At 39.7% G+C, this 25,661-nt stretch overlaps 1 protein-coding gene across 1 annotated transcript in view; it reads left to right on the top strand.

Moving 5' to 3' along the window:
* The window catches only part of OXCT1 (3-oxoacid CoA-transferase 1), a 146,814-nt gene that overhangs the window by 90,497 nt on the left and 30,656 nt on the right, over window positions 1-25,661 (top strand). The window contains exon 14 of the mRNA XM_055118235.1: window positions 24,875-24,964. Coding sequence (XP_054974210.1) covers window positions 24,875-24,964 — 90 coding nt within the window. The remainder of the gene's footprint in view (window positions 1-24,874; window positions 24,965-25,661) is intronic.

Raw genomic sequence — 25,661 nt, 5'->3', positions numbered from 1 at the left:
AGTAAGCCCTGAGCACAACGGGATGTGTCCCCAGAACAAAAAAACAAACACTACCACCACCATCACCACCAACAAAAAAATACTGGAATAATTAAGATTGCAAATATGTTTTTGTTTGTTTTTATTTTCTTTTGTTTGGCTTTATTTTGGCACCACACCTGATGATGCTCAGGGGTTACTCTGGTCTCTGCACCCAGGAATCACTCCTGGTGGGTTTAGGATCAAATGGCGTGCTGGGAATCAAACCAGAGTTGGCCACATATGTCTATACAAATTCTGAATTTGTACTTGGATAGCAACAGCCAAACATTTTTGAGAATACATTTCTTGCTCTGGTTGGCTATGGGTAAAAATCCGGCCTAGTTTTATGCAGTATTTTATTTCTCTTTTTTCCAAAGGTCTGTGTTGATTTAAATGTTTTGGATATGTTTTTATGGCACAATCTGGCAGCAAGAAGCTGAAAAGTTTGCTTTATTATAGCATTTTCATTTATTTTTCTAATTTATTTTTTACTGTTTGATGATCTTTCAGTGATTATAAAGCCTTGAGTTTCTGTGCACTGTGGCATCCTATCAATCATTGTGATGTCACGTTATAATAAACATTAAGCTTTCAAAGCAGGCAAGTGGTGTGGATGCTATTTGTCTTGTCCTTTAATGGCTTTTTAGTAAGTGGCATGTTATCCAAATACACACAGACTTTTAACAGTTCTGCAGGTTCTGAGCAGCCGAGGGGGAATAGTTGAGAAAAATGGTGGTTGGTGCCTTTGCATTCTCTGATAGATCACGATAATGGTGAAATCTCAAGCAAGCTATGAAAATGTGGAAACTCGGTCCATTGAATCTGCATTCAGAGCTACTCTGGCCTTCCCATTCTCTATTTCTGGAAAACAGCTGCCGTAGATTATTGACTTGTGAAGGGAAGCAGATGTGTATGATCAGCCCTGGGAGCTGGCTCCTGAAAACTCACAGCAGTGCCCTGGGACACAGTTAGTTGCTGTCCATGAGGGATGCAAGAGCTAAGCTCATGCTCCTACACAGGAAGAATGCCAATGTGGCATTTTTTTTTTTTCATTTCTCTTTCTTTTTGCTTTTGGGATTACACCCAGCCATGCACAGGGGTTACTCCTGGCTTTGCACTTACTCCTGGCGGTGCTCAGGAGACCATATGGGATGCTGGGAATTGAACCCAAGTTGGCTGCATGCAAGGCAAACACCCTACCTGCTGTGATGTTGCTCTAGCCCCTACATTTTTCTTTTTTTGATTTTGATTTTTTATGAGGCAGCTTTGTAGTCTAACATGATAGAAGGAAGGTACCAGTGTTCATCTTAAAAGACAGTCGATCTCTGTCCTCTACGTTGAGTTCCCCACTAGAAGTCCAACTCTAATCCTTCAACATCCATTTACACCCTTTGTCTACTTTCCTTCCCCCTCCTCTCTCTTTCTTGCCACCACTAACTGGCATTGTATCCTAAAAGTTTATTTTTGTTTTATTTAGTTCATCTGTTTGCTGTTTTCACTGTATACCATATGCAAATGAAATAAGGGAAAGTGAAGCTTGCTTGAGGCAAAGGCTCATAGAATATTTTCGGTATCTGTTCTTCCTTCACTTTTTTGCTTCTCTATAAAAAATACACTTTTTTTTTACTTCTCTGCATTAAAAAAATACAGACTTGCTCTTCAAGCCTGTGTTCTCCCTTGAAAACATTGATCTCACTTGCTTGTCTCTGTGTCTCTTTGCTTTTTCCACTCTGGAGAAGCCTGTGTTCTCTCTTGACCATATAGTTCTGCCTTTCTCTCTTTGCTCATTTGTCTAAGTAAATTTTACTTAATAAAAATGTATCTTGCTTCACTAAAACAAATGTAAATTATATTTCACTCATGTCTGCTACCTACCTGAATGAGCATGTCAAATTGATTTGATCTTCTACATATCTCTGTTAAAGATGTGCTAATTTTCTGGTCTTTCTCCTACAACTAATAGGAGTTCTGTTAAAGATTCAAATTAGTTTAGTTGCATCAATGGTAGTTCAGCTATTAAGTCCATAGAGTAACATATAAATGCAGAATGCAGCATAAGTAAGGTTATAAACAGAGAATGGTGTTTACATATTGGTATCCTGTGCATTTGATTCTAAGGCTCAGAAAACTGTAGACCATGGATAAGGAGAAAGGACAATGGAAAAAATATATTTGTCCATGTATAGTAGGTTTACAAATATTAACTGGTGATTTTGCTACATGAGTGTATGGGGAAATGCACAGGAGTCTTCCCAATTAGAGCTGTGCTTAAATACTGATTGTCACTTAATGGTGGCATGTCATATCATGTTACATAGGATACTCATTTATAAAATGATAACATTTAACTTGGTTATTAAATTAACTATGGATTAAATGAATCCCTTCATTCACTAAATTTTTATTTAGCACGTATTATACATGGGTCACTATTCTAGCTTTTTGAGAATGCAACAGTTAGCAAAACAAATAGAGTTCTCTGCATTAATGGAGTTTATATTACAGATTTGGCCAATGTACCCAATTCCATCCATACGCTGTTTTGTCAATAAAGTTACATTTAAACTTATTTACAACCTTTGGCTTACATATTAAACCTGTTTTGGTTTGAGTAGATGAAACATCAGAGCCTTATGACCCCCAAAGTCTAAAATATATATTACTTAGGTGCTTTTCTTAGTAAAAATCCTCAGAAGGACAATATCTTGGTCAGGTTTTGAGTTTTGTTTTGTTGGTTGGTTTGTTTTTTGGGGCCACACCTGGCAGTGCTCAGTGTACCAGTCACTCCTGCTGGTATTCCATGGGATCATACGAGGTGCTGGGGACTGAACTCTGATTATCCACATGCAAGACAAGCTCCCTACTCATGAATCCATCTCTCCTGCCCAGCTTTTGACACACAGTGGGACATTTTATGTCTAATGTATTGTTAACTGTTGGGGAACTGTTCTTCCCCAAGGACTAGTATTGACTAGCATTAATATTGGCTTTTTACCAAGGGTATTTATTTTTAATTTCTTAAAAGAAAAACCACTGTAACAGACCGTTTAACAGGTGAGGCGATGCCTACTCTTGAGGAAACCTCATCCGTTTGTTTTTGGTTTGTTGTTCTGAAGGTTTCCTTTTGGCTTTGGTGATTGTCTCCTACCAGATTCGCTTTGATACTGCTATGTTGGATTGCTTTAAAAGAGAGCATGCCTGTTTTCTGTGCTAGCAATTGTGTCTTAAGAGACCAGCTATCACAAGCGTGTGTGTGTGTGTGTGTGTGTGTGTGTGTGTGTGTGTGTTTGCGTGCGCGCGCGTGCATGCATGGGTTTTCTGTATTCACTGCGTTGAATAAGCTCGACTGTGGGATGAAGTCAAACCACAGCTAATTTTACATCTCCTGTTGTGACTTTATTCAGTTAGGGAAGCTTTTTCTCTATTTGGCATTTCAACTTATTCTCAGATACTAAACTGTTGCTGGGTCACTCTGAACTGTTGCTGGGTCACTCTGATTCACAAGCTCAGTCTTGCGTGAGGAACAGAAGGAGCCGGTTCAAAGTAGTGCGCCGCGAGTCTTCAGAAGCAATGCATTTGCTCTCAGCGCTCCCCAGCTGCGGGCGGGTCAGCCTGCCCGCTTGCACTTGGGATGGTTGTAAAGTGTTATTTGCTGCTTCTCTCCTCCCTCCCCTTCTCCCGACTTTGTCTTTGACACTGACCAGAGTGAAAGCTCAGGAGCAAAAAAAAAAAAAAAAAAAAGTAAAAGGGTGAGGAAGTTGCCAGGGAAGTTCTTACAGGGCTGGTGACTGGTGATAGCACGTGCTGACTCCATGATCACTGGTGCCGCCAGACGTGAGAAGCCCATCCTTCCCTCTCTGTGTGAGGTCTTTGGCCACCACTTCTGGCCTGCTAGGGCAGTGTCTGTCCTCATGGATGGCGGCTGGATGCTTTCTCATCAGCTCCTACTTTTCCTACTTCACACACAGACTATCACTGATGGGGCTGTCTTCCTTTCTGGAGTGTTTTTTTGGGGAAAAAAAAAAACTGACTCTCCTCCATGGCCCTCATTGGGGAAGATGCACTCATGTATTTCCTTTTCTTCCTTTAGTGATGGTGGTGGTCTCTCAAAAAAAAATTTTTTTTTTTAAGTTTTTTCCCTTTATGTGGGGTGGGGGGGGGGGTGGGGAAGAGGGGCAGAGCAAATTCAGCCATGTTCGTGAGCTACTCCTGGCTCTGTGTTCCAGAGTGGCACTGTGGTGTAGGGGGACCATGTTTTGCTGAGACTGTTAACTCGTGTCTCCTGCCCCTCACACCTTCTGAGCTTTCTCCTGTGCTGTCTGGCCGCTGCGTCCTTGCCTCGGGGCTTGGCCCTCAGGCTCTTCCTTAAGTAGCCTGTCTCCTCACACTCCTTCCTATAAAGCCCTGTGCGCTCCCCTTCCTGGAGACTGGGATCTTTCCAAGGGTCCCAAGAGATCTGGAACCTGTTTGGGGCCATTTTCTCTGAAAATACTGCTTTCTCATATCTATCTGTGTGTCACAGCTTTCATGTTTGAACATTGTAGAAGGCAAGACAGAAAAGTTTCCAGTCCAATGATTGGGTTCTGCTCCTGTCTTCTGGGTTTAATATCTTCATCTTGTGAGTGTGCTGGGCCACTTTCGTCTCTCTCGTAAGCTTTGGGAGGGGGAAAAAGGAGGTGGGGATACACCCGGTGGTGCTTAGGGTTTTAGGATTTACTCTTTTTTTTTTTTTTTGGCTTTTTGGGTCACATCCAGCGATGCACAGGGGTCACTCCTGGTTCTGCACTCAGGAATTACCCTGGTGGTGCTCAGGGGACCATATGGGATGCTGGGAATTGAACCTGGGTCTGCCTCGTGCAAGGCAAACACCCTACCCGCTGTGCTATTGCTCCGGCTCCAGGATTTACTCTTGACTGCTCTCAGGAATCACACTTGGCAGACTCAGGGCGGCTGTAATGGGTGCCAGGCATGCACGGCGCCCTACCTGCTATATTATCTTTTTGGTCCCTTGTCAGCTCATTTTCGGCTGAGTTTTCTGACATGTGGGAGAGTGTTCCATCTATGCTTCTTGCCCACCAGGGTGATGCTCCGCCCTTCCTGTTTCCTCCCTGCCTTAGATGGTGGAAGAACAACGTTGAATCCAGCCACGCCTTGTGTGTTTCGCTGGGGAGGGGAAGAAAGCACAGGGACTCTGGGGGCTTTTACTTCCCATGTGCCTTTGATCCTTTCAGAATTGCCAAGAGCATAGAATGATTCCTTCTGTACAGAGATATAATAGATGATCACACATTGAAAATATATATATATATAACTTAGTTTTGTGGCTTTAGGGTATTAATAGGAACAAGCTGTTTGTTATTCTTTATTTGGATACTATATCTGGTTATCCAAACTACTTTAATCTATGATCATCTGGAAAGCATTTTGTTGAGAACTAACCTTTAATTGTATTATTTATATCCGATATATTTCACACTAAAAGAATACTAATATACTGGCATTTTTGAAATACCAATTTTTCAAGAAAAACTTCTCTTATTTGGAGGCTCTTGATGATTAGAAGCTATGAGTAAGGTTTAAAAACTATAGCTAACTAATATTTTTTAAAGGATGGAACTAACAGTTATTAAGTTACTGGATGGATGCTTTCCTATTTATTTGTTTATCTATAGACTGCTAGTCGTTATAGAACTCTGAAATTAAACATAACCAGCCCTGTCAATACCGATGAAAAGAATGAAACTAGGAGTTGACTCTCTTCAACCACACATATATAACACGTGGCGAAATGAGCATTTAATCTCTGCATCTAGTGCTCTTATGTCCTTTGCATTTTGCCTCAGGTCCTTTTGGAGGGTATATTAACTAAGACCTTTCATGACAGAAGCAAAACTACCTGAAGATGAAGTATCTGAGAACTTACAGAGCTGGTTGGTGCTGGTGGAGCCTTCCCTGTTACTGTTTTTGCTCACGGGGTGTGTGTGGGGGGGGTGGGGTGGGGGGGCTCCGTAGGCTGCGGCTCATCTTCCCGTGGGCTTTGCTCTGAAGCTGCTGGGATCTAGGCAGAGGCCAAGCTGGAGTTTACAAAGGTTGTGGGTTGACCATGGTATGTTCTTTTGTTCTTTTTCAAACTCCCTCAGATCCAGTTTGCATCACAGACTTGCTGATGAGGTAGTTTTTCCATTTTGTTTGCCCATTTTTTAAAAAAGTCTACCACTGATTTCTTTGGAAGACCTCAGGTACTCTGATACTTAAAAAAAAAAAAGAGTTTAAAAGACTTTTGAAGTGGAAAACACTTGAAATGGAACCATTCTGAAACTAGAACTTAAATACAGAAATATGGGAACACTGTAAAGGTAAACACCATACATATAAGTTAAAAGAAAATTAAAGTCAGAAAGAAGCAATAGCAAATTTATAGCAAGTCTGCTGAACTGTTTAGGTCCTCTGTAGCTGTTAATCTTCCAGTTATGTGCAGGAATATGAGAATCTGAAATAGCTTTTCCTTTTTGGAATAAACACCTCAGTTTTCATTCATCAATCTTGAAGATTGCTCTGAGTCTAGTTTTCTCTTTTTGTTTTGCTTTGTTTGAGGGACCACACTCGGTGGTGCTCAGGGGTTACTCCTGGCTCTGCACTCAGGAATCACTCCTGGCAGTACTAGCAGGACCATTTATTTGTAGTGCCAGAGACTGAACCTGGGTCAGCTGCATGCAAAACTGATGTCCTACCACTGTACTATTGCTACGGCCTTGCTCTTTGTCTATTTTTGCTATAGAGCCAACTTCTAAAACTGTGGGTAGATGGCAGATGGGGTTGCATAACTGAACATGGGGGTCATTTTTAAATAAATATTATTTATTTATTTTTTGTTGTTGTTTTGAAGCCACACCCAAAATAGCTGTGGTTTCTCTGTAGATTAAACCTATTAAACAATAGGTTTCTCATAGATTTGTTTCAAATATTGTTTTTTTGCGGTGCTGGGGCTTGAATCCACGACCTCACACATACAAAACAAGTGCTCTGCTGCTGATCTATATCCCTGACCGTATAATTTCTAAATGGAATTTTAAATTCTGGAATTTTAAATTTTAAATTCTGCTGTCTTGAAGTTTATACTCTGTATTTTTATGTAACCACACAGTTCTTTTCCTGTAATTTATCGATGTTATTACTTAAATTTATCAATTTAATGAGTGATTGTCATTCTTTTACTATGAATTATCAGCTAGTAAGCTAAGATTCTTTTCTTTGGTTTGTTTCTTTTGGGGCCACATCTGGTGGTCCTTGGGCATGACTCCCAGCTCTGTGTTCAGCTGTTACTTCTGTAGGTTCTCGGGGGACCTTGCGATGACTGGGATCAAACCCGAGCATCCTGCATGCATACCATATACTCAGCCTGTCAAGCTGCCTTTCCAGTCTCAATCTAAGATATTTTTCATGCTTATTGGTCACCTCAAATTCTATAACCTTTCGTCTGACAAGTGTATGAATTTGTATTTTAGTAGAGAATATCTATCTTTTAAGCTTTTAAATGTGTTGGCTTAGAACAATGTGTAATAGTCTTAGAAATTTCTTTTAGTATCTTCAAAATCTGTTATATTTTCTTTTTGATTCTAATTCTGTAAATGTTCATTTTCTCTTTTAATTAGACTTGTAAGAAATCTAGTTATAAATTAATCAAGTCTACTTTAAGAAATATATAAATTTTTAGTTTTTATCTTTGTTTCTTTTATGTCGTACTATTTCTAGATTTATAAATGGAATGCTTTATTTTCAGCATTCTTTATAACAAAAACCACATTTCAGGCTTCCATTTCTTGAGAATAATATTTTCTGTTGTTTAAATTTGGTTTAGGGGCTGGAGTGATAGTATCGTGGGGAGGGCGCTTTTCTTTCAGTGGCAAACCTGGGTTGGGTCAGTCCCTGGCATCTTATACGGTCCCCAGAGCAGTGCCAGGAGTGATTCCCAAGTGCAGAGCAAGGAGTAAGCCCTGAATTCTGCTGGTGTAGCCTCAAGAAAACAATAAATAAATAACTGAAATGATGAGATAACAATTGATAGAAGCTATACATGGTTTTAGTAGTACAGTTTACCCTGCTTCAAAGTGTATTATCACATCATAGTCACTACCAAAGTACCATAGTCCATCAAAATCCTTCTGCTCTTGGTACAGTCTTATCCTTCCCTCTCCTTAGCCCCATAAACTAGTTGTGTGAGAAGAGTCTTGTGCTGTTGAGAATAATTTTAATTATTGTCTGTTGACAATAATTTTAATTAAATTTTGCATGCTTTAACATAAAGGGTTTTTCCTCATTAATTTCTAGGTAATTTATAATTTCAGCTTTTCGTGGTACTTCTGCTGTGTTGTGTTTTGAGGTCACACCTGACTGTTCCTGTGTTACTTGTGGCGGGGTGCAGGAGGACGGTGGGTGCCATATGTTGTGTCAGGAAATGAACCTGGGTTCGCCACATGTAAGGCAAACATCTTCCCTTCTGTGCCGTCTCTCCAGTCCTGAAATTTCAGTTCTGTTTTTATAAATTTTTCAGAGATGTTGTTATTTTTCCTTCAAATTTCAAAGTCGGTGGGTAGAAGTATTCCTTACATTACGTTGGTGGCCAAGGACATGATTCATTTTCCTAAACGTAGAGGATCACTTTATCTTGGATTCAGCATGTTCACAAATGTATTCAAATGTATTCACTTACAGTTCACAGAGAATGAATTAGGTGATAGGGGAAAGCAGATAGTACTAGATTAAATTTTATTTATTTGTGGGAAGGGATGGCCAGACCCAACCATGCTCAGAGCTTACGCTTGGCTCTGTGCTCAGGGCTTGGGTCACTCCTGGTGGTACTCATAAGGATTAAACCTGGTCTACTAAGTACCAGCCAGTAGGCAAGCCCTGTATTATTTCTCTAGCCCAACAATAAATCCTAATTTCATCCTTATTCTAACAAATTATGATCTTATGCAAATTATTGCCTCTCTCTGCACCCCTCCCCCACAATCCATTGTTATGCGAAAAAGCTTGCTGCAATGATGAAAATGTTTTATCGGTGTTATGTACACTATGGTAACACAAGTTACATGTGACTCTTGAGTTCTTATAATGAGGGCCAATGTGACTGAAAAGCTGAATTTCATTTAATTGAAATTTATATTGTCACCTGCTCAGTCTGAATTATCGAACAGTGCAGGTCTCATTAGATCAAGTTCTTAATTTCTATAAAGCCTAAGGGAACTTGACTCAACTTTTAACCATTAAGCTGTAGATTTACATGTATCTGAAGATGCTGTGATTTATTGGGGAAAATTTGAATGAATGGGAAAATAAGGGGTAGTAAAATTTTTGTGTCAACTTCAGATCCTAGTAATTGAGATAATTTTTATAACCTGGAAATCTACATTAAAGATTTGATCCTTTGGAAATCTAGAGGGCTTGAAATGCAAACATATTTTACAGCAAATGAGTTTCTAAAAGTCAACATAAAGTGAAAAAAAGCACATTATTCAGATCATACTTAAAAGTATGTTTTACTTTTGTGTTAAAGGTTAGAAAACCCATAAATTCTATCACACATTTCTGTCTCATTGGACATTAAATTAAGAAAGAAATAAAAACTGAAATTACAGATTACCCATAAGTTAATGAAAATAAGGACTTTATGTCAAAGCTTTTGAAATATAAAAATGGAGTGCCTTAAAAAGGTATAGTAGAAATGACATCTGCATTTGTATGTTCATTGCAGCACTGTTTACAATAGCCAAAATCTGGATAAAACTGGAGTGCCCAAAAACAGATGACTGGTTTAAGAAACTTTGGTACATCTACACAATGGAATACTATGCAGCTGTTAGAAAAGATGAAGTCATGAAATTTGCATATAAGTGGATCAACATGGAAAGTATCATGTTAAGTGAAATGAGTCAGAAAGAGAGGCACAGACATAGAAAGATTGCACTCATCTGTGGAATAGGAGACTAACACCCAAGAGTAGTAGAGATAAGAACCAGGAAGTCTGCCCCACAGCTTGGAAACTGGCCTCACATGCTGGGGGGAAACAGCAGCTGAGATAGAGAAGGGAACATCTAGTACAGGATGTTGGGAGGACCCGCTCGGGTTGAAAAAAGCCAAAAGTAGACTATAGATCAAACACAATGGCCACTCAGTACCTCTGTTGCAAACTACAACACCCAAAAGGAGAGAAAACAAAAGGGAATGCCCTGCCACAGAGGCAGGGTGGGGTGGTGGGGGTTGGCGTGGGGGTGATGTGAGGGATACTGGGAACATTAGTGGAGGAGAATGGGCACTGGTGGAGGGATGGGTACTTGATCACTGTATTACTGTAACATGCACGAAAAGTTGTGAGTCTGTAACTGTACCTCATGGTGATTCACTAATTGAAAAAAAAAAAAAGGAATAGTGCTAAACCAGATCATGGTTCTTGTGGTAAGGATCAGGTGCAGTGGGATTGCAGGGTCAAAGGGAAGCTCTTTCCATGGCTGTTTTCCAAAGAGGCTGAACAAAGCGATATCCCTACAGTCACTGTTTCTGAATGCTGGTAGAGGTGATGCCTCATTGTCCTTTTGATTTGCATTTCCCTGAAGAGTAATGATGATAAGCGTTTTTTTTCTATGACCATTGGCCATCTTTTGGTCATCTTTGAACAATTATATGTTCTTTTCCTCTTCCCATTTTTTAATGGGGTTGTTTTTCCTTTGTTGTCATTGTTGTTGCTGAGCTTTGAGAGTGCTTTATATATCTTGGCTGTTAGCCCTTTGACGTGCTGGGGAAATATTTCTTCCAGTCAGTGGGTAGCCTTTTACATTTAGAACCCAGAAGCATTGAACTAAAGGACATTTGCACAGCTGTGTTCATAGCAGTGTTATTTGTAGTAAGGTCTGGAAACAACCCAAGTGCCCAATAATAGCTGAGTAGTTAAAGAAATTGTGTTACATATACACAGTGGAGTACTACTCAGCTATGAGAATAGTGGAAGTCATGCAGTTTGCTGCAACTTGGAATTGGAGGGAACCATGCTAAGTGAAATGAGTCAGGAAGAAGAAAAACACCCTTGTTTGTTGAATACAAGGAAACAAAATAAGGGATAAGACCAGTTCCCAAAGGAAATAACCCTGAGGTAGAAGTCAACAGAACTGTGATATAAGGTGCTGGGGTGGGGATCTTGGGGTACTGACGAAGGTCGCTCCGCTGGTGAACCTCGTGCTGCAGGAAAGCACATATAAAGCAATACTACTGACTCTATTGTTAATCACAGATCATTAAAACAAAACCTAATGGATCACACACACAAAAAAAATAAAAGAAAATGAATCGGGCAGAACAGCTGGTTTCCATTTAGGCAGGGTGGGAATGAGGGATAAAAAGGGGACAGGTAGAGGATTATATGATATGATAGTATTTATCCTCAGTCTGCATATTTATCTTGATCAACTCACATTATGAGAAGTGAATGGGATTGAGACTGAACTTTAGTTTCTCATTTCCCCTCGGAGCCTCTTCTTAGGCCTTTGCTGCCTAAGTAGAATGGAAAGCAAAATTACTAGCATTTTGAATTTAGTTTTCTCTGCCACTTCAGTGATATTTTCCTGGGACTTTGAACAACTCTGCCCATCCTATCATTTGGCAGCTCAACTGGATTACTGGATTATTTATAATAATATTTTATTTATAGAGGATTATGTGATAATAAGGTATTCAATATATGTGATTTTTTTTTTTCAGATTGTTCAAATGTAATTGTATAGACTCCAGTTTCTTTCTTTTTTTTCCTTTTTGGGTCATACCCGGCGATGCACAGGGTTTACTCTTGACTCTGCACTCAGGAATTACTCCTGGCGGTGGCTCCGGTAACCATATGGGATACCGGGATTCGAACTTGGGTCAGCTGCCTGCAAGGCAAATGCCCTCCCACTGTACTATCACTCCAGCTCTCGACTCCAAGTTCTTAGATATAATTTTTGGTGGAAAACCAGACCATTGGTCAGTCTTGTTACAATTGTACATGGGGTGAATATGTTTTTCTTAAAGGTATGACAGAATCCTCTGAGAGAAACTCATGAACATTGATGCAAATATGTAATATTTGATGCATTTTAGCTGTTGATGTTTTGCATATTTCTATAGTTATAGCCTAGAACAATTATGGATAAATTTTTTTTTCTCTATTTGCTTTTTATGAGCCATAGCTGGAGGTGCTTAGGGACCACTCATGACTCTATGCTCTCCTGGTAATGCTCATGAGACCCTATGTAGTGTAGGAGATTTACAGGGCTTGGCTGCATGCTAGGCAACTCCCTTAATCCGGGTACTGTCTCTCTGGCCCAGGATAAAGGAATTTCTGAGTGAGGAAGTACTCTTTTAACATTTAAAAGAATTTTTTAATTGGTTTACAATAATATTAATAATGGTTTCTCATGGACATTATTCCAACACCACAGCCATCACCAGTGTACCAGTTTCTTCCCCAAAGGACCCCAATCCCCCTTCATTTCCATACCACAGCTCAATTGTGGTTCCTCCATTATGTTGCCTTTGGATCTTTGTTACTAACTCACTGTGTATCTTTCAATCCCACATATGAGAGAGATCATTCTGTATCTATCCCTTTGATTCTAACATGTCACTCAGCATGATATCCTCTAGTCCTATGCATGTAGCTGCAAATTGCGTGATTTTGTTCTTAGAACTGCATAGTATTCCACTGTGTATATATATCACAACTTCTTGAGCCTTTCATCTGTAATTGGGCATTTGGATGGTTTTCATATCTTGGCTATTGTATTGAGAGTAGCTGTGAATATACATGTGCCTATATCCTTTTTTTTAAAAAAAAATTAAATTTTATTTTCATAAGGTTGTTCACATCAATTGCTTACATTCAGTATTTCAACATCAATCCCACCATCATTACACTTTTCCACCACCATCATTTTGAATTTTCCCACCACCATTGCCTATATCCTTTTGAATTGTGTTTTTGTTTTGGGAGATAGATGCTAAGAAATGGTATTGCTGGATCTAATTCTGTTCCCTGGAGAAATCTCCATATTGATTTCCATACATGTTGAACTAGACAACGTTCCCACCAGTAGTGAATGAAGTTTCCCTTCTCAAACTCTGCCAAAACTGGGTATTTCCAGATTTTTTTGATATGTGCCATTCTCACAAATGTTCTGATTTGCATTTCTCTAATTATAAGTGACAATATGTGTTTTTTCATATACCTGTTGACTCTCTGTATGTCATCTTTGGGAAAGTGTCCATTCTTCCGCTTACCCCATTTATGCATGGAGAGTCACTAGATTTTTTTGTTGAGTTTAGCAAGTGCTTTGTACATCTTGGATATCGACCCTTTACCAGAGGTGTTGGATGCAAATATTTTTTCCCATTCAGTAGAGCATCTTTTTATTAGAGCATGAGTTTAACTCTACAGAGATTTTTTTGTTTATATATTTTATTATTATTATTATTATTATTTTTATTTTGCCACAATGAAATGAAAGCTATACATGATTGGATTTCAGGCATACAGTGTTTCAATACCCATCCTTTCACCAGTGTCAACATCCCTCAACCAATGCCTCCCCACTCCCATTTGCCTCCCATCCACCAGTTCGAGAAGCTTTTTTATTTGATGTAATCCCATTGGTTTATCTTTGGTTTTGTTGTCTTTGCCACTGTGATCATCTTGTTGAAGACTCATTCCTCTGTGGTGAGTTTCCTGGAAAGTTCTGCCGATGTTTTCTTCAATGTATTATTATTTTAATTTATTCTTTTATTGAATCACCATGTGGAAAGTTACAAAGCTTTCAGGTTTAAGTCTCAGTTATACAATGCTGGAACACCCATCCCTTCACCAGTGCACATATTCCACCACCAAGAATCACAGTATACCTCTCCCCCTCCCCCCCACCTCCCCAGCCCCCCACCCCGCATGTGTAACTGGTAAATTTCACTTTACTTTCACTTTACTTTGAATACATTCAATACTTCAACAAAAAACTCACTATTATTGATTTGGAGTTTCTCCCCCCTAAAGTCGACCTGCTGAAAAGAAAGCATTTGATAATTTGTTTTCCATTGCTGAGAATGAAGAGATAGATATGAGGTCGAGAGGCCGCACTAGCAGCCGCACGGTTTTGGATTTCTGTATTTTAGTATTTTAGTAACGAAGTCCAGAGAAACTTCTGCCAGAAATTGCATCATTGTATGCTTGTACCTCTCAGCTACTTTATATTCCACATATAAGTGCAATCTTTCTATGTCTGTCTCTTTCTTTCTGACTCATTTCACTCAGCATGATACTTTCCATGTTGATCCACTTATATGCAAATTTCATGACTTCATGTTTTCTGACAGCTACGTAGTATTCCATTTTGTAGATATACCAGAGTTTCTTTAACCAGTCATCTGTTTTTGGGCACTCTGGTTCTTTCCATATTGTGGCTATTGTAAACAGTGCGGCAATGAACATGGAAATGCAGATGTCATTTCTTCAATGTATTATTTTAATTCTTCTCTAATCTTGAGATGTTTAGTGTGCTTTGGGTTTACTTTTGTGAAGGATGAGAGGTATGGTTTTAATTTCACATTTTTACATATGGCTATCCAGTTTTCCCAACATTTGTTAAAGAGATTTTTCTTTTCCTCCACTTTACAGATTTAGCTCCTTTGTCATAGATAAGCTAGTTAGAATTCTGGAGTGTAACTCCGGATTCTCCTGAGTTCTGTTGGTCTCAGAACTTAATGAGTTGCTCTTATAATGAGGGTCTTAACATCTTTTTGAAATTACCATCTTCTAATAGAGAACATTACTAAGTAGTAAGGACCAAAAAATGTGCATTTGAATAAATGCAAATAAGCATGTCATTATTGATAACTCTCCTGAAAGCTCATCTATGATGTAAATGTAGAAATACCTCCTTTGAAAGTACATTTTTCTTAGTGCCAGAACTTCATTAAAAATAAACTTATTACTCTGGCACTGAGAAGTTTTATCAGCTAACATATTTCCATCCTGAATGTAACTTCTGCTCATAATCATGTAGCTTTTAAGAAATTTAATTTTCTTAAATTGCAGCTTTCGGGTTGGTGAAAGTTGCATGTTTTCTTTATAAGCTGGAAGATTTTTTAAAAAATTTTAGTCCTAAAGTATCTCACTGTATTTAGAAGTTTTCTAAACTGGAGCTACATAGGACATCTGTCAGCTTGCTGTCTGCCTCTTAAATAAATTAATTAATGCAATCTAGCAGGTTAGAAACAATAAAGAAGAAATATAGTACAATAAGTTCGCTCTAATGAGCATTTTAAAGCAGGAAATGTCTCCTGGGAGGATTCATCGCCCTCAGAAAGAGGCCAGGGAAGAGACTTCATCTAATTCTTTTTCTGTAAGTTCAAGTAATTTATTTCACTTTTCCTTATGTTTTATCTTTTTTATAAAAATGAGCTTACTGTATCTACTTAGGGAAAGCTTATTACCTACTTAGTTATCTTATGAGGTCTCATCTCTCCAAGTATAGAGAAAGTCTCTTTGCACTTAAAATAAAATGTCAGCCACTCACTTTTGTATAGGAAATCAATTTGCATTTGTTCTGTGGCTAGTTATAGGCATGAACTTTTTGTATTTTCTTTTCAGATGGTGCAATTAATGTGTCATTAAGGTTTTTTTTTTGGTTACAAATAAGACACTTTGGAACCAGTCACCTTCCTTGTACAAGGTCAGGTGACTTTACCTTGCTTTCCTAGGGTCTACAAAACATATAAAGGGAAAAGGCTTGGACAAGTACTTCAAGGCAGAAATTAGGACATTTGTTTTCATTTGAAACTGTTAAATATTATTATACTATCAATAAGCTGTTTGAATAAATTTATGAAACTAAGCACTAGAGATTCTGGCTCTTTATATTATATACCAAGAACAGAATAAGAACAATATTTTTTTAAAAAAACCCTAGGAGAGTTATTTTCTGTATTATCAGCTTCTTCAGAGTGTTACTGAGAGAAATGTGCTTAAATTACTTTCCCCCTCCTCATAGGACCATGATCTCCAAACACAGCGACTTCATATGGTTGCTTCGAACTAACACTATAGGTGGAGAAGCAGATTGTCCTTACTGTCACATAGAATTTCTTAAGGGCCCATGTGGCTATTTCAGAGATTCTCAGATAATCACAACAAAAAGGACAGAATTCAAAAAAAAAGTCAGGATGAATCACTTTTATGTATCTGCATAAACTAAAATGTAGCAATTCCCTCAACAATTCCAGTGACCTATGAAAATTATTCTGGTCCTTTCGGAAACCTAAAATAGCCATTCTTAAAAATCTTACTTTAAAATTCCTCAAAGGACTTGTGGATTGATCAGGATGAAACGGAAGAGAAACAATACTAAGGGCAGAACACATGTGCTTCTATCACCTCCTCCCACTGTCTGCAAAGCTCTAAAGAGCAGTTACAGAATTATTGTAATTACATTGCCATCTCTGACAGCTGGGTAAAATTTTCACAGACTCAGTGACTGGGAAAAACATTATTACAGAACACATCAAAATCATTACCATTACCAATATTTTTGTCCATGGGAGAAAAGAATCATACCCCTCACCCCCACCACCACACAAATAGTGTAGAAATTAATTCAAAAGTAAAACAAAAAGAACACTGAAGAAGAATAATGAAAGAGCTTTCTTAGGAAACATACTAAATGCAGGTGTCCTGTTAAGCAAATATAATACGTTGAGGTAGAAACAGTGAAACAGCTGAAGTTAGTTTAAAAAAATTTTTTTTAATTGGATGGTAACTTTAGGACCCAGAGGAATCTCTGCATGTGTTGTTCTCATGTTGCTCTCTTCTGAGAAATCTATTTGTGAATCTCTAGATCATGGCCATTAATGAACTTATATGGCACCACAGGCAGTTGGTGGGTGTGACTGCCAGGCTACCAGAACGCAGGGAGATGGGGGGAAGTCACCTCTTCTCCACTCCGTGCGAGCCTGGAGATTTTTGCTCACAAATCCCGGTTTTGTGAAAAATACCTGGGTTTTTCAGTAGATTTACTCATGGATGAGGATTGTCCGAGCCTGTGGAAGTTGGCTGTGAGCATGGTGGTGATTGAATTCTGGAGGTTTTCAGCTGCTGGGGCTCTGTTGGGGTGGGTAGGGGAATGCACCTGCCCCCTCCGGGTTGCCTAGATGAGACAGCCTGGCACCAGGTCTGGCGACATCTCTGCAATGTGTTGCTCTCGTGTTACTCTCTTCCGAGAGATTTATTTTTGAGTCACTGTAGTGCTGTGTTTATGGTCTTGGTATACACAATTTCCTCACCTCATCACCTCCAAAATGCCCCAAGAGCCCATCCCATGCCCCTGTGCCACCTTCAGCCCACCAACTCCACCCACCTATATGGTGTTCTCCGAACACAAGAAGTTTTTTAAACATCAAAACAGGTTAAACAAGTTACTTTTTGAGGGATTTGTGTACAGTTATCTGTTCTTGAAAGGTAAATAACAAGGAAGATTCAGAAACTATTGGAAGACACTACTGAATGATATTCATACACTTACGAAGTGCAAGAGTTGTTATAATTAATAGGTAGGAACAGAATTAGTTTTTCTTATCAGAACATAAATGAGCTAGTTCTCCAGAACTCAGCCCTATTCAGTTGTAACATTTTTCTAACCCACATATGTGGTTTGGTCCAGATTATCTTAGAATGAATTAATTTTCTGTGGTGGGTGGAAGTGTAGAAAAAATAAGATTTGTACTTAGACTTTGGATTTATGCTCCAAAAAGCAAGGCAATGCTGCTCGTCTATTACAGGCAGTCTTAGAAGGTGGGTCAGACACAACACTCATGATCAGAACAGAGGCTCAATCATAGCGGTTGGCCAGGACATGGGACATATTTTTTTCTTCTTGAATCACTGTGAGATACACAGTTGCAAAGTTGTTCATGACTGGTTTTCAGTCATATAATGTTCCGTCACCCATCCCTTCACCAGTGTACATTTTCCACCAACAATGTTCCCAGTTTCCCTCTCACCTCAGTACCCTCAGCCTGCCTTTATGGCAGTAACTTTTCTCCTCTCTCTTTCTATCTCTCCCCTCTTCCTCTCTCTCTCCCTTTCTTTCTCTTTCTCTTCTCTTGGGCATTATGGTTTGCAATATAGGTACTGGGAGGTTATCATGTATCACCCTTTACCTACTGTGATCATTTGCAGCTGTTTTTGTTATAGTGGTCCCTGTTCGTAGGACTGAAATGGAGACAGGGGTGTGTCAGAAAGTGCTTGGACATCGCAGCCTGGTGTGCCTCTCACTCTGTGCAGTCAAGTCACGCAGGCATGTTGATTCCTTCCATCTCTCTGATGCACAGTTTCCAGAGTGGCATGCACAGGAGGAGAAAGAACACACAGAGCACTGCTCTTTGTGTATTTTCGAGGTCCAGCCCTGATAGTATCACTTGATACTTTCACCCGCTTTCCATTGGACAGTCTGTTCACATGACTAGCCCCAACTTCAGGGAAGGCTGGAAACTGCAGTCCAACTCTATGCCCTGGAACAGGAGTAAGCAACCCATGGACTAAGCTAACCCACTGTCCCACAGGAGACTAGGAGATTTGCCTTTTGGATATTAAATTCTAAAATCCAAAGGAAGGTCCAGAGCTAGAAATGCAGCTTTAAAATTATCCGAGAGAACAGGCATTTTCTCTGAGGAGAGCAGGTGAATTCACCACTGGCAAACAGGCTGTCACCGGGATGGTGGCCAAGGATAACGATTCTACATTGTCCGACACAATTCTGCCGGGGGTAGGATTCGAGGAAGGAGCCTGATAAGCTTCAAGAACCAGGAAGATGAGGACAGTGCTGGGCTATGAGCAGAAAGTTCTGAGATCCCATTTCCCATGAACGGAAGCCCATAGCTGTGAGTATAAAGGAGTCTGTCGAAAACTATGTAAAATACAGCGGAAAGATTCAGGAATATTAAAGTCAGCCCAGATGGTGTTGACTGAAATGGATGTTTACATTTTAGAGACCTGTTTTATAGTTCTCCCTTCAAGGGCACCATCAGTTCATGAATCAAATTCCAATGCATTGAGGAATGAATAGAGAGGAGCCATGAAGAAGAGAGAAATCAAAGCAAGTGGTAGGTCGCCAAGAGGAGAGGAACTTGAGAGCATATTTCAAGAAAATTTTAAGTTTATGAAAGTATTGCTGTCCTGACATGCTTTTCTTTCAGTACTTATCACGATTGATGATGACCGACATTTGTTAGAAGTAATCTTAACTTACCTAGCAACAGAGACTATAATTATATTAGCAATAGAGACTATAATTATATTTCTAATTTCTAGTTTGTTGGATTCCAGGAGCTAGTAATCTGTCCTGGGAAAGGAAATTAACCTTTGAATAGAACCCCTCACCTCCTTCCTCCCCTCCCCCCTTGTTTTAAGTACAAAGTATAGAGTGCAGCAAAGAGAAATATTCCAGTTTAATTTTCTTATAACTTTGCTAAACACAGGCAAGTCGTAAATCTTTTATCCTGCCTTAACCAGGACATTTCTAGCCCATTTCTTTGTCTTTACCTAAATGTTGTTAGTACATTTCTTAGTTTCCCCTATTTGCAGCTCTTGAGCTGGGAGCGTTTGAGAGGCCCATTTCCTTCCTAGAGCATTTTTTAATAACGGGGAAGTGAGACAGAAATAAAGAGGCTTGCATTTGGATTAAGCTGTTACTTAACGTTCTTGTGTTTAATATGGAGTCGCAAGCCCTAGTTTTATTAATAAATCCTTCCACAGCTCTGTTCTCCTTTTTCTTCCAGTTGACTCACATTTCTAGCTAGGCACATAGCTTTAGTTAAGATGCTCTAAAAATTATTTCTACATACTGTGCATTGTTTCTCACTTAAGGCCAAAATATTTAGAAGTAACGAATCTAGATTTAAGTCATGACTTTATATATGAATGAAAAGGTGATGCCCGGAGTTATCTGGAGCATGTTTTCTATTTTATCTTAAACAGCAATTTGTATAACTGTTCAAATATATTGATTTTAGCTTTCATTTGGTAAAATTTTTGAAATAATTACCAAAGGTTTTGCTTTGACCTTGAAATGGTATTTCTTTCGGAGTACAATTCAATACTTTATTTTGATGCATTGAGTTATTTTTGGGATATTGAAATTTGAACAAAATTTTATTAACCTGAAATTCTGATATTAGGAAATTTAATGATGCTTAGCAAAATAGTTGATTATAGTTTAAGTCTATCTTCTAGAAGAAAAGGGTAACCACTTGATTCTTTTATTCACAGTACATGTCTTGGTACGTGTTTTTTAGTGGGCTCTGAATAATAACTTGTGAATTCAGAATGATACCAGAGCCAGTATCATTTTAGAAAAGCTGTGTAACTGTGGCATAAGCAAAGATACAGCATCTCTAGCTCATTTCCTATGGTATTTTTCCCAAACTAGATGGTCAGGGTTAGCTCTTAATGGAAAAAAGATGAGCTATGTGTGAGGTGAGTATCCAACAATCATGTTGCCATTATGCTAGTCTGAATGCATTTTAAAACGAAAGTGGCACCATTCAAGAAATGTGTGCTTGCTGATGAGATTTTAACGGAAGTCACCGTCGTGTGACTCCCTGGCCTAGAGCCTCAATCAGGCCCAAATCTTTTCTCATTCCAGGACTAATTTTCTCCAAGCTTAACTTCCCTCCATTGTGACTTATTTGAAGGTTTATTTTTAGCTCTTTTATGAAATCTCTGACTTATCTGCTTCTTGTTATATGGATAAAACAAGAAGCAGATGTGTATGTGAGAGTGTGTGTGTGTGTGTGTGTGTGTGTGTGTGTGTGTGTGTGTGTGTGTGTGTGTGTGTACAGGATGTTGAATTGGGGGAAGGGAGATAAAGAGGGGTTGAAGTTTGTACTGTTTCTAAAATGCCAAGCAGTGAGCTGGCCATTTGGATAGGGAGGCGGATTTCCCAGTAATTCAACTCAGCATCTAGCATAGTCTTATCCCAAGAGGAGAAGCAGTAAAGCATCCTTTTACTGCTTGCATATGTCCTCCCTCTATTGTACAGTTGGCTCAGGAGTTGGTTGTGTGGCGCTCATCTGGGTACCCCATATTAGTGACACTGGCTGCTTTAACAACCAAGCTCCTCAATTTTATGACTTTGAACCCTTTTTTCCCCCTCACTCATATTGAACAGTGTGATGTGATTCAAGTCACCAGGCTCTGCCAGACATAGTCACTTAATGACCAGACTGAGGGAAGCACCATCATCTCTCAGATGTCTTGAACTATCCTCCCAAGGTCACCTTCGTTGGTATTATTGAGATTGCGCATGGCCAAAGTGCATGAAGGATCGAAAGTTTTTGTCCATAAAAACATGCAGACAAGTTTTTATGAATCACAGACATCTCCTGCTCTCTTCCATTGTCTAGAACTCAAATATCTGATCACTCCTCACTGCAGAGGGAGGACGGAGAAGAGCAAGTGGTGGGCTGCAAAAGAGTGCTTGCTAAAGCGGGCTGACGGATTGAGGCATTTCCCACAGGCCTTCAAACAAATCACAAATCGATCCCCACCCCCATTTTCTTTCTTTTTTCTTTCTTTCTTTTCTTTTTTGCTTGCTGGTAAAAATAGAATAAAATGGTTTTCTTTGATTACTGATTGTTTTTCAGAAACCATTTGGGAATTGAAATAGAGAGTGGCAGTTTTTGTTTTGTTTTTTTTTTCCAATACAATGAAGACTGAAAAAAAAAGGGGAGAAAAAAAACTATGTGAAGATTTTTCTGTTACCTTATGGGAATGCGTTCTAGTTAGGTGATTCTGCCATTCTCTTTTCTTGTGAGATACCTGGATGAAATCCTCACAGACTCTTCCTCTCGTTCCTGCTTCCCCAGGCACTATCAGGGCTTGCATTCTTGAATACCTGTGTTCCTATGTTGGTTTAATCTGTCTAGTCACTCATCCTAGCGCTTAGGATGCATAATGCCGAGATAAAGGAAGAGGAGAAGCAGAAAGGTGGAGTTAAATGTCATTGTCAAAGAATCACATATTGACTGTTTCAAAGACAAGGGGGAAGGGGCCTTTCCTACCTTGGGGATAAAGAAGAGTTGGGCTAACTTTCTTCGTAAGGGAAGTTTGTTGTAAATCCTCTTAATTACTTGTAGTTACTTTTCTTCGTCCAGAGCACAATCATGGACAAATTCTGTCATGACCCAAAGAGTCATGACTAGACAAGGACCTTGCTAGGATTAAGAAGGAATAATCTGGCTTGAGGACCTTAATCTAGGGTCTATAGTGAGATGACCCCAGGAGAGCCACCCTATAAGCTTAACTCTTACTGTGTCCATACAAAATAACTAGATAAATTATTAAGAAGTAAATCTAAGATGATTGTTTGTAGACTAAGGAAAGGAGAAGTATGTCCTTAGATGAAATTCCACCCTAGAGTGGATCTCCTAGCAGGACATCTTTGTCTTAGTCCACCTTCCCTGGAAGGAAGGGAAGGACTTTACATATGCTGATTGTGCTATCTGACCTGTGTGTAGCTGCTACCTACAACCCTTGGTGGTTGGGCTCTTGACAAAGGCTGTGAGACTGGGCGCAAGGACAACTAGCATGGTGGAAAGTAGGAGACAGGGATGAGGGGCAGTGTGAGACTGGAATGGGGCCCTTAGTGAGACTGGAACAGATGGGCGGGGAGAATGGAATAAACGGCAGGACTGAGATTGAAATAAACAGCAACTGATCACCAACCAGCCTGGCGGCCCTGTTCCCTCCCTCATGCATCTGTTGGCAGCGACAGCAGGCCGGGCTGGGGAAGCAGCTCATGGCCACAAGTTACATGTGTGGAGGAGAGAGCTCACACATTATTTTTTTGACCATACACAGGGGGACAAAAATTTCCTGCTCATGTACTTGAATTCAGAGAATTTAGTTACTTCACATGCTTGCTTGACTTCTGGTTTTCATTGGCCTCAGTCATGTACACTCTGAGTCTGCCCAGGGAATGGCCATGGGTGCCGGCCCTGCTGGTGGTTTCCATAGAACACAGGTCCGGACTTTTCATAGTTTATTTTTCTTTTCTTTTTGGGTCACACCTGGCGATGCACAGGGGTTACTCCTGGCTCTGCACTCAGGAATTACCCCTGGCCGTGCTCAGGGGACCATATGGGATGCTGGGATTTGAACCCGGGTCGGCCACGTGCAAGGCAAACGCCCTACCCGCTATGCTATCCCTCTAGCCCCTAGTTTTATTTTTTTGTCTTTTGATACTCTAAAAGTCTCAAACTTCCTTACTTGGGGGCTTATTATAGACATTCATTGCTCCCATCTCTGTCTTAGCTGTTTTTTTCTCCCATAAAATTATCAGTATTCTCTGCAGAAAATAGTATGACTCAATGGCTAACTTATTAAAAGTTTAACTGCTCAAGAATGAAGGAATGATTTATACAAGTATAAAATTTCTCCTTTCCACATAGACGCACTGCTCCGCTTCAGTCTTCCGCTGTCTAAAGACATGCATTTGTCCTTTTCTGTCCCTCCTGCCACCACTGCCCTTTCGCTTCCCTCCTCTGTCCTGCCAGTGCCAGCTGCAACCGTCTCATGCAGTAGCCGGCCCCAGATTACTTGCTCCTTTTCCTTGTAATTGTACTATACATCCACACTATGCTCATGACTTCTAAGATGTTTTTTTAATCAGGGGGTTTGAGATGGTGTTTTAAAGTCAGGCATGAGAGCGTCTCCTTATAGCCATGAAACTAGGGAAAGGAGCAGAGAGCCCCCTTCACGTGGTTGCTTTCACTGCAGCAAAAGGACAGGGTGAGAAAGGAAATACAATTTTAAGGCGGTTTCTGTGTTAGAAGACATTTCTCTTGGTGTACTTGAGTAAGAATTCATTTCATCATCTCTGAAAACACTTGCCTTTTCTGACATTCCATAACACTTGGATTATAGGAGACAGAATGCACAGTCAGAATTATTCAGAGTATGTGGTACAGAGAAGTAGGGTCTTGGTAGCTTGCCAGGTTCTCCAAGAGGCTATCAGGTGTCCGGGAGTTTGGTTTTATAGTCTCTGGATATTGGCTGTTGATGGGATTACACGGGCACTAGGGGGCAGTTTCTGGGTGTGACTGCCTAGCTACTGAAAATGGGGAATCTGGGTGGAAGAGGCCCAGTCCCGATCCAAGCATCTCGGCCTTGGGTCCCGCAAACCTGGGTTCCTCTGCCAGTTCCTTCAGCAGAACGAGTGACACTCGTCCAAATATGTGGAGAGTGGCCTTGAGCACGGGAAATACATTGAGAATAACACACCTTCCATATTGATCATTACTAGGGAAACACCATTAGTGCCCCAGCCTACTACCCAATGACATTTTAAGCTTCAGGAAATCTGAAAGAGTGCTTGGGAAAGAGTTTGTAATTGTTGACTCAGTGGTGCTGATTATGTGTTTCAAAGGGAAAAAATGGTATGTGTACTTTACGTCCTTATTATTGTAGTCATAGTAATGTGCCAGAATTCAGGAGTCATGATATGTTTATCTTCTTTATAGTCATAATATGTTTACCTTAGCTTACAAAAATAAAGCTCGCCACACTTGATTAAAGTAATATTATAGCATTAGAGAATTTATTATGAACTTCAACCACAGAATAATAATGGATTGCAAAATCAAAGTTACAAGGTTTCAGGTACAAGAAAGTCTTGGTCTCTGTGTTTTTCTCGTTGATGGTTCTAGAGAGTTCTTTAATTCTATCAAATTCTAAATAAGTGAAAGGCAGGGAGTTAATTTTGTATTTTCTGATTCTGCTATGCAGGGGAAGATGGTGAAAGGAATGGGAGGTGCCATGGATCTAGTGTCCAGTGCCAAAACCAGAGTGGTGGTCACCATGGAACATTCTGCAAAGGTAATGCCTGTTTCTTTGGAAACTCAGAGTGCAACAAAACCCAGTACCACAGGTCACACAACCTCAATTTTTATTGCATTTTATTTTATAAATATTCATAGATTGTTGTCTGTTACATGATTGTCAGTGTTACGAATTGCCCATCAACAAAATTAGAAAAAAATTATCTTGGACTCTGACAAGAGGACTGAGGTTTGGGAACGGAGAGAGGTGGGCTGGGGGCCGTGGGGGAGAGCCTTGGGTACAGTGGAGGTGCAGTGATTTTGTACACTAAAAGCATAGATACTGACATGGCAGCAACCATGTTACCTCAATAATAAAAAATAAATAATTTTTGAAAGAGATTACTGATGATGACGATGATAATTGACAATTACAGTAAGGGTGATGAATATATAATCATCCTCCAATAATGACAGCTACCATTTTTCAAACTTGCTGTGTACACTCTGTGTATCCTTGCATATATATAAGCCGATGATCTTGAAATGAAAATTTCTTTTTTTTTTTTAAATCTAAATTTTTTTTTTTAAATTTTTTATTGAGTCACCATGTGGAAAGTTACAAAGTTTTCAGGTTTAAATCTCAGTTATACAATGCTCGAATACCCATCCCTTCACCAGTGCTCATATTCCACCACCAAGAATCCCAGTATAGCTCCACCCCGCCCCCCCACACCCCTAACCCCCCCACGCCC

Source organism: Sorex araneus, chromosome 1 (genome assembly GCF_027595985.1).
Source record: "Sorex araneus isolate mSorAra2 chromosome 1, mSorAra2.pri, whole genome shotgun sequence".
Taxonomy (NCBI): domain Eukaryota; kingdom Metazoa; phylum Chordata; class Mammalia; order Eulipotyphla; family Soricidae; genus Sorex; species Sorex araneus.
The sequence above is the reverse complement of the archived record's forward strand: the minus strand, read 5'-3'. Positions and strand labels throughout refer to the sequence as shown.